General features: G+C 39.8%; 1 protein-coding gene across 1 annotated transcript in view; it reads left to right on the plus strand.

Moving 5' to 3' along the window:
- The window catches only part of LOC121920648 (bile acid receptor-like), a 33,126-nt gene extending 20,875 nt beyond the window's left edge, over positions 1-12,251 (plus strand). The window contains 4 exon segments of the mRNA XM_042447781.1: positions 11,194-11,379; positions 11,382-11,656; positions 11,797-12,193; positions 12,196-12,251. Of these exon segments, the coding sequence (XP_042303715.1) occupies positions 11,194-11,379; positions 11,382-11,656; positions 11,797-12,193; positions 12,196-12,251 (914 nt within the window).
- Positions 12,252-13,009: the final 758 nt, after the last annotated feature.

The raw sequence follows: 13,009 nt of genomic DNA on the forward strand, positions 1-13,009 counted from the left end.
AATAGTGAGGCTGGGGCTAGAATTAACTAGATCATAATGAGTGTTAATGATAATGGCTGGAATTTTCTGTATGACAGTTATAGATTGTTGCTGCTGTATATTCACTAACATTACATAGTCAGGATCATAGTGCTATTGGCACAATTGTAAATGCAATCGCAAACCTACTTTACCAGGTAGCAGCTGCACTGGCAAAGGTAGGTCTGTTAAGCTGGTAATTTGGGTGAAGGAGAAGGATGCTTCCACTTCCATTTCACTAGTGAATGAGGTTGCAACATTCAGATTCAGGATCTCTGTTGCAATTCCTTCTCATAGCCTTGATCAGCGGTGAGGGAGGGTGGAAATGCCAGGATAAGCTACTTAATTATGCATACATAACCAAGTAGGTAGTGTAGAATATGGCCCAATGATAATGACATGACAATTTTGCCTGTCTTCATGCTGAGCAAGACTGCTAAGTGTTGCCTCTCAGTGATGTATTCATGTCTTTTATGCCAAGTCTCAAGCCAAGTTTCAAGTCTCTGTCTTCAAATCTCAAGTCAACGTTGAGTCTTAAGCCTGGGAGCCAATTTTAACAGAAAAAAAATTGGAGGTGGTGATGGTGAGTGTGTGTGTGTGGGGGGGGGGTGGCGTTTCAATAACTAGAAAATCAAGAGGATGTGCACAAAATTAGGTAAAAATAAATAAATAAATTATCATTAGTAATTTATGGAGATTGCATTGTATAAAAATGAGGTCTACTCAGCAGCCTGTCCCCACTACACATCAGAGGAGCCTTCCAAAGCTTTTCCTAGGAGCAATTAGACAAGACTCAGTCCCATAATGTGGGGTTTGCTTCTTGGAAAGGAACAGCAAACATGTTACGCAATGGGGTTGAGGAGAGGACCCACAGAAATTGAGGCTTCCTGTATGACAAACATAAAGTACCACTTCCATCATGAGAGTAGTAGGCAAAACAGCAGTGTTGTTCAAAGGAGGAAAACTAGTTTCCATTCTTAATGTTTCTGGATGAAGTTAGGCCAGCAGGTTGGTGGCTAAAAATGTACAAGTCACAAGTCGAGTCAGTGTGACATTTATTGCCAAACTGAGTCAATGAAGTGACTTGTGTCTGACGTAAGTCTGAGTCAACCAAGTTGAGTCTATATCACTGATCCCTTTTAAATTACTTGAGCCTGTGATCCCTGATTACCTGCAATGAAGGCATATAGCTATCCTGGGATCCACTCTCTTCTCAAAGTGGTCCAACAATATGTTCTGAATTTTCTGTGCTGGCTCAGATGGCTTGCCTTCTATTTCACGGACTACTTTCTGTTATGGTATAGCTGCCTCCTACCTGCTTATGAGAATCCAGTTCAAGTAGAGTCTCATGACAGCAGAAGCAGGTTTGCTCCCATTACTTCCAATGTGAGCCTTTACATTATGGGGATGAAGAGACTGGCCTTGTTTTCATTATCTGCCCCTTACTAATTTTATATGGGGTAAAAGAAAACCATCTGCTTCCCACTGGTCCTAGGTACATAATATAGATATATATTTCTCCTATGGATATGCCTTGTGATTAAATTAATGATCAGATGAAATAGAAATAATGGCTGGTATTCAGTATTGCAGTTATAGATATGTAACCTAGAAATGCAGACCCATAACTGCTCTGTCTTCAGTAATCCTGCATATTTACCACCCACCTTAAGTGTCAGCTGGATCCAGCAGAGGAAGTGTGTTCATCTGGTGGCTGGGGAACAAGGACTGTCAGTCAGGAGGATGTGGAAAATTCATCCTCCTTGTATGCCGATTGCCAGCTGAACAGAACTCTTTCATTCTGTCTGGTGGTTGGTGCTTCAGATGGGCTCAGGGAGGTGTTGCTGGAAGGTGTTCTTTAGTTATGTCTCCTTATCTAAGTAGCTGACTGAGGATTTTGGCTACTATAAATGACATATAAATTTAAGTAATGGGAAGATCTAATGGAAATTAGATTTTGTGAATTGCTAGCTTAACTAAAGGGGCAATTAAATAATCATGTTTTCCATTCCTTCACACTCTGAATTAGATGTCTAATGTAACAGGAATTTATATATATCCTTTTTGAATTAAATGTGCTTTTTTAGCAGACCGAAATTACACACACAAAGAAACAGACATAAGAATTAAAGGAATGATTCTGAAAAAAATGAATTACTGTGAGAAGGAAAATCAGACATCTAAGAACAACTAGGGGCAATTGGGATAGAGATAACTAGTTTCATTGCCTAAACATACTCATAAACATATTTCTAGCCCAAATAACAAATTAAAACTCAAAAAAGAAAAGGAAGACTAAAATAGGCTGTTAGATTAGGTTAAGAAATTATAAAAAAGGCTCAGAGAGACAAGTCAGATGTCAGTCCACAGCTCCAGCTCTCTTTCACCAATCTTCTTCTAATAGCTAACACTAGCAAAAGAATGGATGAATGCAAGAGGTAATTGGCTGTATCATTTCATTGTCATGGATCTTTCCCCTAAACACAGTGACTGGAGAATACTGGTGAGATTTTCACACTAGATCTCATGTTAATAATAATAATTTGTTTTATTTATATACCGCTATTCCAAAGATCATAGCGGTGAACAGCAAGTAAGCTAATTTGCCCCCAACAGTCTGGGTACTCATTTTAGCGATCTCGGATGCAAGCCTGAGTCGAGAACTGACATTGAGCAAAGTCCAGCTCCCCTTTTCCCAGTTTGCCCCAGAATTTAGGATTCAGTTCAATCAGTCACACTACACACATTTATTCCATGTAGTACACTAGAAAAGCAAACTGCATATGCAGAAACAGATGTCTAATACTGATTAAAAATATAAATGACAGTGATGGGCTTAGCATAATATATAGCTTAACTTTATAGACTTCACTCTCCTAATGAAGGGGGATGGTGTGAATGAATATACATACTTCTAAGGCTGAAACAGCTTGCTGATTTGCATTTTTTTGAATTGATAGATTTGAAAGAAGGCAGCAGAAACAGAGATATGAGAGCTCTTCCCAGATATAAGTACTACAGTTGGATTAGGGAAAGCAGCTAACTTCTTGCAACTCTTACCCCTCTGTTTTTTAAATTTAAATGCTTCTACATGAAATTACCCCCCCCCACCACCACCATTCCCTTCTCCTTTTGTGTCGTGTCTTTTTAGATTGCAAGCCTGAGGGCAGGGAACTATCTATTATCTCCTCTGTTGTAAACCGCTCGGATTCCCAGTGATTGGGCGGTATATAAATAAACCCTATTATTATTATTATTATTATTATTAACCCCCTCCTTATGCTAATAATACTTTCCTATAATCTGGTATTATGTTTGTTGTTTTTTTGGTGTGTATTTCTGTTTTAAAATATACTCACTCCTTTCTTCACAGAATCACAGAATCACAGAATTGTAGCGTTGGAAGAGACCACAAGGACCATCCAGTCCAACCCCCTGCCGTGCAGGAAATCACAATCAAAGCATCCCCGACAGATGGCCATCCAGCCTCCGCTTGAAGACCTCCAAGGAAGGAGACTCCACCACACTCCGGGGGAGTGTGTTCCACTGTCAAACAGCCCTTACTGTCAGGAAGTTCCTCCTAATGTTGAGGTGGAATCTCTTTTCCTGCAGCTTGCATCCATTGCTCCATGGGGTCCTAGTCTCTGGAGCAGCAGAAAACAAGCTTGCTCTCTCCTCAATATGACATCCCTTCAAATATTTAAACAGGGCTATCATATCCCCTCTTAACCTTCTCTTCTCCAAGCTAAACATCCCCAGCTCCTCATAAAGTGATTAACAGGAGGGGAGAAAATCACCTTGGACTATGTGAAACTGGACTGAAAAGCCAGTTTATTTGAGAATTCTGAAAATACAATTAAAATACCAAAAAGAAGAGTGAGAGGGAAATTAAAACCATAATAATAATAATAATAATAATAATAATAGAAGTGTGTTTCTTGACTTAATTAAAGTGCTACATTCAGTGGTCCCCAAACTGCGTTCTTTAAGGGATTTTGGACTTCAGCTCCCAGCATCCCAGATTATTGGCCAACATGGCTGAGGCTTCTGGGAGCTGAAATCCAAAATCTCTTAAAGGGCAAAGTTTGGGGGCCACTTTTCTAAATCATTAGCTATCTGAGCTGCTCATATTGAGTATGAGAAAATTAAGTACAGTGGGCCTGCTGCATCAGCTAGCTTCTGATACCTGGATTGTGATTCCATCCAATATTATCTAATGGCAGTGGATGCCTGTGGGTGCATTGATGCAGGCACATGCACATCATTGCCCAATGAATGAATGATATGGGGCTAAAGAATCATGCAGGGAGGGGTGGAATCAAATTGCCATAGATGGGAAAGTTCCACTGTATTTTAAATACTTGATTTAGTGCGAATACATAGTTTTCCAGAAAATCATGCATTTAGTTAAAGTGCAGGGGGAAGCCTGCAGGACTTGGTGAAAGAATTACAGCCATAGGCTCTTCAGCAGAAACTGTATATAGAGTTACTATATTGAGTAGGTCAAACAGCAAGGAGTGAAACACAAAACAACATCAAAAAAACTTCACACATACCTGATGTAATTTATGATGCAAGCAAAAATCAGATTATTAATTCTACATCTACATAAACTACATTGCTATTTGTCCACACGATATTTGCTCCTTAGTGCTATGCAAAGTTAGGTTTTGGATTACAAGTCCCAGAAATCACCAGCCAGTATAGCCAGTTATAGTCCAAATAAGTATCTTTCCCAGGCTCTGCTCTTAATTATAGAGAGACCTATAAAAGTTTGTGTAGTGTATCAAACCATTGTATTGGAAAAATGAGTTGACCAAATAAACTCCAAAAGTAAATAAAAAGGTAAGTAAGCATCCTATTCAGATATACGTATTACATTTTAGGGCTCTCGACAGTGCTCAGTGCAATCATGCTGGCCACATGACCACCACAGCAGTCCTTGGACAACACTGGCTCTTCGGCTTAGTAATGGAGATGAGCACCGCCCTCTATAGTCAGTTATGATTAGACATCCATGTCAAGGGACTACAATTACCTTTTTCCTACAGGTACAAATATTTAAAGAAAAAAATGTACAATCATACATTTTGTATTGGGTTGACTTGGCATTTTCTGAATTTCAGGGTACTCTTTGCATTATACAGTACAGAACTTACCAGTTGAACATTTTAAGATTTGGTATAAATTCAGCACAGATCTCAATGGACAATTACCCTTCTAAAATTGTAGGTACAGAGCTAGGTGCTCATCTCATAAATAATACCAGCACCTAGAGAAGTCCTCCCCCTCACCCAATTGCAACTTCCAAAACCTCTCCACCAGCATGAACAAAAGGCAACATTTCTTCATAAAAACTGTGTGAGATCCTGCACTAGGAGACATACATGTCTCAAGAGGTTACATCTCCAAAATTACATCCAAATGCTATGTCTCAGAATCTACCACCCCCCAAATCCACTTTGTGAGCAATGCAGTTCCATCAACATAGCTATTTCTGTGCTGTTGGAGAACAATAAAGATTAATCCAGTTATTTTCCTTTACTTGGATGGGCTGCAACAAGCATCCACAATCCTCAAAATGTTCCTGCAGATTAAAAACTTGTAGCACATCCAGCTGAAAGAAAATAAGTGGACACATCACTACTGATCCCACTGCTCTCCGACTACCTACAAATACTTGTGTTTTCCAGGTGGGGGTGGGGGTGGCATGACTTACAAGGTGAGTTGGGGGAGCTTTTTGTTATTGTATGGTTAGAACAAAATTCAAACCTATGCAACAGCCAAAAAAAAAAAAAAAAGTGAGTTGCAATGAACCTACAAAATCATAATTCACCAACATGATGCCATTTCCTCAAGTTCTTAACAAAGGATCCGTTACTGCTCCACTGATATTTGTCACCGGCTGAAAGAGAATGTGGGAGAGTGAGATAGAAGGGCTAGTTACAAATAACCAAAAACAGAGCTTGAAAAGTTACTTTTAAGAAAAATTAGTATAATGAAATGTTGAAGCCATTTGAAGTCCCAGATCTTTCATGTTACTACAGCCCAGTTATGGATGGCTTCAACATGTCACTGTAGTCATTCTTCTTAAAATAACTTTCAGAGTTCTGAATGATTTGTGCCTTCATATGGTTTTAAGGAGACCTGCCATATGGTATAAATATGTGTATGTGTTTTGCTATGTAACAGTAATGTATGCATAAACTGGAAGATCAACAATTCCCATTCATCACTTGCTTCAACCAATCAATCACTCAGCCATAAACTGTAACATTATTTTTTTAAGAAAGAGGCTGAATATTGGATGATGAAGTATATGAATAATGAATATCCACTTTGGAAAGCTTCATCAAAAGAATTTTCAAAAAAATGCCAGGAACCTTATTTTGAATTATAAAACTCAGGTAGGATTAATTTCTCAAACTCATATTTATAACTAGTTTGTAATAAATATTTAGCAAGAATTCTGACTTAATATAGTGTCAATTTCTGTTTCCATCAGTAATATGGGCACAATAGCACTATCCACACACAGGAAAAGGTCTTGGGATATAACTCAAAGGTTCTAAGATGCAACTTTTCTGTTGAAACAGATCTGAAGGTGGTCAGCGTCTGGCAGATGACTACTTTGGTGGTCTAGGAATGCTATTTCAATCTCCAGGATAGAAGAAAGATGGAATATATATGAATGATTGATGTATGCAAAGTCCTTGGGAACTATAGATATGCTAACAAATGCACTATACAATGCAAATTTCTAACGGAGAAGGGAAACAAATATCTGTAGTTGGTGGAACTGTGAGGAACAACATACAATAAAGCTGACCTTGTGAGAATGAGAAAACAAACAACATCTAGCAAGGGATGGATAAAGAATTGTTCAGAAATCCTTGCTTGTTTGCATCCTGATTGAAGGAAAATTGGTCATTCATTAACAGCTCAGCTATATGGTAGAGATGTTTTTAGCAAGGCACAGTCTACAGATAAAAGTCTAACACAGAAAGAGTAATTGTTTCAAATATTCAAAGCATACAATCTTGTTGAACGTTGGACCAATTTGGATTATTAAATCCCTTGTTGGCCAGCTGTCATGCTGTGCATAAGTGCATATTTTCAAAAGTAGGCACTTACAAAGCACAGCTGGGGACTGAGAAAAAGGAGAGTGCTGGAGTCCAAAACATCCTCAGATATCTTATCCGTGACTTTGTGTTCATGAAAAAAATCACAAGCCTGGTTGTTAAATTGTCTGTGACATTTGATGCAGCAGCACTTCAGATACTGCTGTGTGTATAAGATGTACAATATTCTGTGACTTTTGTAGTCCATAATTGCAATGGGAGGATACATAACTTCAGTTACAGGAGGATACACTGGCATTTCTTGACAAGAAAACAGAAGTACCAATGACCAGGTTCTGCAATACTCCTTGACAGAATGAAGTGATCTGCTCAGACAGAACTTGCTAGGCCAGAGGAGACAGCAGAATCATGATGGATCCTTTTGAAATCCATACCTATTCTTCTCTAGAGAGGGCAATGGTGTGTGCTACACAATCTGTTTTAGGATTCTTAGGTGCCCAAAATATATGCCTTCCTGTGTGGTGGGAACAGTGTTCTATCATCAGTCTTGCAATAAGATTCAACTGTCAGTTCAGTGGGCTTTTGTGGACTGGAGAGAGCGCAACATCTTGTCCTTTACCTCAGGGAACAAAATATCTTGGGTCCGCCATGCCAGTGATCCTGGTGGCAGAATATGGTGACCATAACAAATCATAGGTTGTAGAGCTGAGGTGGACAACACATGGAACACAAGCAGCATGACCAGTGCTTATTTTTCAGGCTGTGCCACAAGCATACTCAGCTCAACTTTAGTTGTACATCTGAAAGTGTGGACTGGAAAAACACCACAAAGGTAACTTGCTTTCAAAGCAAATTCTAACTTCCTGCTGTTGCCACTAGGGATAGATAGAATATCTGAATACACCCAAAAGCTGATAGAGTAAGAACCCCCAATTTCTTGAGTGACAAGGACAACCCTGATGAAGAAAAACCTAGATGGGCAAGAATCTTTGCAATCTGTATTATGCATTAATTTGCTGAGCAGAAATGTTGCTTTCTGTGAAGAAAAGGTTGCTTTCGTCACCAGAAACTTGTTTTCTGTGCACAAAATCCAATTTCTCCCCCAAAATAACATGTGCATTTTTGTACAGAATAAGTTCCAGACTATGAATAGTCTTTGAAAATTGGGCATTTTGATGACTTTCTTGCATCAAGGAGAAAAGTGGTAAAATTATTAGTTCATAAATGAAATTAATAACTATGGCCATTCAACTCCAAGCAGTGTTGGAGGAAACGGACTATCTAGATACATTTCAAAGCAGCTTTAGGACAAGATTTGGAATTGAGACTGCCATGGTTGCCTTAGTTGATGATCTACATCTGGGCATTGACAGGTGCTCTTGGACCTCTCAGCGGCCTTCGATACCATTGACCAAGGTATCCTTCTGGAACGCCTGGGAGTTGGGTCTTGGGGGCACTGCAGTGCAGTGGTTCTGTTCCTATCTTTAGGGCAAATTCCAGATGGTGATGCTGGGAGACAGTTGATTTTCTAAAAGGGAGCTAAAATTTGGTGTTCTGCAGGGCACCATTCTGTTTCCTATGCTATTTAATATCTACATGAAGCAGCTGGGTGGGATCATTTGGAGACATGGGACAGGGTGTTATCAGTATGTTGATGACACTCAGATATGTTTTTCCATGCCTCAGACTGCTGCAGTGCCTAAGGATGGAATCTCTCCTCTGAATGAATGTTTTAAAGCAGTAATGGGCTGGATGAGGAAAAAGAGACTCAAACTGAATCCTGACAAAATGGAGGTACTTGCCAAAGGGACTCTTAATCTGGAGATGGAGATATGTCAACCAGTTCTGGATGGGGTCACACTTCCCCTGAAGGACTGTGTTCACAGCTTGGGAGTGCTCCTGGATTCATCACTCCAGTTGTCAGCAGAGATAGATGCTACGGCCTGGAGCGCTTGTTATCAGCTTTGGCTGATTTGCCAGCTGCAACCATTCCTGGATCCAGAGGACTTAGAAATGGTGATATATGCACTGCTAACCTCTCGAATTGACTTCTGCAATGTGCTCTACATGGGGCTACCCTTGTGCCAAGTTCAGAAACTTCAACTGGTGCAAAATATGGCAACCAGACTGGTCGCTGGTAAATCCAGAGCTGACCATATAACCTCTGGTGTTGGTTATAATCTTTAAAACTCTTGTGGGAGCACCTTCCTTCATATAATCCACCTCGCACACTCATGTCCTCTGGGAAGAAATTGCTGCAGCCAAGGAAGACCAGGTTGGCTGTGGTAACTCAGAGGGCCTTTTCATCTGGCGCTCCTAGGCTATGGAATGACCAGCCAGAGGAGATCCGTCAAATTACTACTGCTGAAGCCTTTTAAAAGGCTGTTAATATGGATCTCTTCTGGCAGGCCTTTCCAGATAAACCTCCCCTTCCACTGATATCAATGGGTCTTGTCTGCCCAAAAAGATGTCTCACCACAAAAATGTCTATCTTAACTAATTTTAATTAGTATTTTATATTGCTGTCATTTTTATTTCTAATTTGTTTTTAAGGTAGGGAGGGGGGGTTTGGGGTAGGAGATTATGTATAATTTGTTTTATATGTATTATATATGTTATTGTTACTTTTGTGTTATTGTAACCTGCCTCGGTCTGTAGGGAGAGATGGGATATAAATAAAAATGTATCATTATGATGATTTTCCCTAATTACCAATGCCACAATGCTGAAATTCAGTGGCACTATTTGGCATTATGCCAAATTTGGCAACACAGGAGAAGCAGCATCCCTTATTATTATTATTAATATTATTAAACTTTATTTCTAGAGCGCTGTAATTATAGCCCTTCCCTCTTTTTGAGAAATTCTATTCTTCATATTCCAGGTGTAAAGAATTAACAAAGGGGAATTGTTTGTTATCACAGCTAGAAATCTAAAGAATACACATAAATGCTCTCATTGGGTTTTTCATTTAAGCAAGAATCAATGCTGTGTGTGTGTGTGTGTGTGTGTGTATATATATTATGGAAGAGTCTCTAATTTTTGTAGGGAACATTTGTTTTTTAAGCAATATTTTGCATTTCTTTAAACTGAAGTACAAAAAAACATATTTGGAAGATGTGCAAAAGCTCTCCTAATCTCATCCATCAAAAAGAAAGAAAATTAACACCCTCCATTCTTGCTTGTGAGAATGTAATAGGTCAAGATTTTTATCCCTAACATTCATTACCATTAAAATCACTCTAAATGATTTTTGACACATGTCAGTAGGTAACAGGGATGTTAATAGTTGACCATTTCATGTATATGAATATTTTCCACAGTTTTCTTCTCAAATATTGGAAAACCAATATTTCTGTGCAGTTCTTCCATGGTATTCACACAACTTAAAGTGATTCAAGAAATTAATCTGAATGAGAATTGTGTGGTTTTACACAACACTTGTTTCCAGGCAGTCACATGTGTTGTTTTTGCAAAGGATTTCTGTTTTCTAGGCCAAAAACTGCAATCATGTTCCAAAAAAATAAAATAAAATAAAAATTCGTGCACTTCAGAAAACATGAACAAAAGATCTTGCACTACAAACACAATCTTATGGAGTAACCAGCATGTTGCACACACAAAACTGTGTGGCTGCAAGGTTGCTATTTTTGCACATATTTTGTGTGTGTGTGTGTGTGTGTGTGTGTGTGTTCTTTTCCCTGTAAGATTATCATGCACCCCAGTCCCCACCATCTATTTCTATTCACAATAAGGTTTCTGCAATACTTTGCGATATCAAAATACCACATGAGAACTCCCCACAGTGGAGAGAAAAAAAAATGGAGAATCTAATATGCAAAATCTAATACTGGGCAAAACCCAGTACATACAAAATGGTTTTATGAGCATTAGCAACCTCCCCATGCTCCCCCTTTTTGGCCAGGAAATAAATAACAGAACATATTCTTTCCGGCACAATGAATTTGAGTAATTGGGAGCTGAACAGGTAGGAAACAGGCAGGTGATAGTCTTGATATTCTGAAAAGTATAGCCAAAGAAGATCCCCAAGATGGCTGACAACAATTTTGAAACAATAAAACCAAAATAAAAGGTGTCCTTCCAGAACCAATGACTTCACTGGTGCAAGATTCTGATGTGTCAGCTTATTCACAGTACAACCCTGTGCCCTTTACTCCAGCACAGCTTCCACTCTCTTCATCACCTTGTTACTCTAGCCTTGGCTTCTATTCCCAACAGCCTGAGGAATGGTACTCCCCTATCATTTATGAGTTCAGAAAATGCCTTATGATAACTTCTACACCAAGGAGCCAGACCTGGAGAGCACGTCTGTGGTCATGAAGTCTTGGATAGGGATTTCCTCAGGAAGAATGAAAGGAGAAGAGTTGTGTGTTGTGTGTGGCAACAAGGCCTCTGGGTACCATTATAATGGTGAGGGCTGCAAAGGATTCTTCAGAAGTATCACGAAAAATGCTATTAAAATTAAAATTAAATTAAAAAAAAGAAAAAAAGAAAAATGCTATGTACTGTATAAGCGGAACAAACTCCCTCAGAGTGTAGTGGAGTCTCCTTCTTGGAGGTCTTTAAACAGAGGCTGGATGACCATCTGTTGGGGATGCTTGATTTCCTGCATGGTAGGGGGTTGGACTGGATGACCCTTGCTGTCTCTTCCAGCTCTACAATTCTATGATTCTAGGACTGCAAGGAAGTAGGGCTGCTGGCTGAGTGTTTGTTAAAAGAAATACAATGCAAGTCAAAAAGGCTAAGAAAAAATATGTCACAGTCTCTAGATCAGTCAGCTGGTGAAGATAATGATGGCTCTGACCTGAAACAAGTATATTCTACAACCAAATTCTACAAGGAGAAAGTAGAACTAACCCAAGAACAACAGAATCTTCTTCACTATATCATGGAGTCATATAATAAACAACAGATTCCTCCTGAAGCTTTTACAAGAGGAATCAGGCTGACTAAGGCGTTATCATTTTTATGGCCACTAGTCCATGTACAGGTCCTTGTGGAATTCACCAAAAGATTACCCGGCTTTCAAACCTTGACCCATAGGGATCAGATTGCATTGTTAAAAGGTTCTGCTTGTTTCTCCAATCAGCTGAGATCTTCAACAAGATACTCCCTATCAGGCCATGCTGATCTCTGATCGAAATAATTTGTAATGATCTCACGAACTGTATTACTGTACACATCCTCCTGGCTGGTCTTCCTTTTCTCACCTCCGTCCTTAATCTCTGTTCAGCATGCGCTGCACGCATTATCACTTCCACCACCGCTCTGACCACCATCTCTCCTGTGTTGGCATCCCTTCATTGGCTCCCCCTCCCTTTCCGCATTCACTATAAGCTCCTGCTGTCCAACATTTAAAGCCCTCCCTAGGACTGGCCCCTCCTTACTTATCCGACCTTCTTCTTCCTCCCTTCCCACTAGGGCCCTCCGTCTGGTAGTCCAAGGTCTTTCTCTGTCCCGCCCGGATTTCCTCTGCCCCCATCCCAGATTCGCCCCTTTTCACTTGCTGCCCCTCACTCCTGGAATTCTCCCCCACAAGCAAGATCATCACTTCTTTAACCAGCTTCACACCGGAGTTGCAAACCACCTGTTCAGAGAAGGCCTCCCAGGCATGCATAATTGTCGCTTACTATTTGCTGTTCTTGTGGTGCCTGTATTGAACCATTTCCTGTATTGACTATGTACTGTACTAATGTATTATCCTACTTGAGAGTATGTAATTTTTTCCCTGGAAAAAATGATTAAACCATTCCATTATGAAGCCAAGCCCCTCCGTCCCAGACCATCTGCCTTGGTCCCTAGCCTTGAGGTACGTACGAGGAACTGCTGGACCTCTTACCCTTTCCCTCCACCACTTTCCATCTCTCCTTCTGTGTCATGTTCTTTTT

Source organism: Sceloporus undulatus, chromosome 2 (genome assembly GCF_019175285.1).
Source record: "Sceloporus undulatus isolate JIND9_A2432 ecotype Alabama chromosome 2, SceUnd_v1.1, whole genome shotgun sequence".
Classification (NCBI taxonomy): domain Eukaryota; kingdom Metazoa; phylum Chordata; class Lepidosauria; order Squamata; family Phrynosomatidae; genus Sceloporus; species Sceloporus undulatus.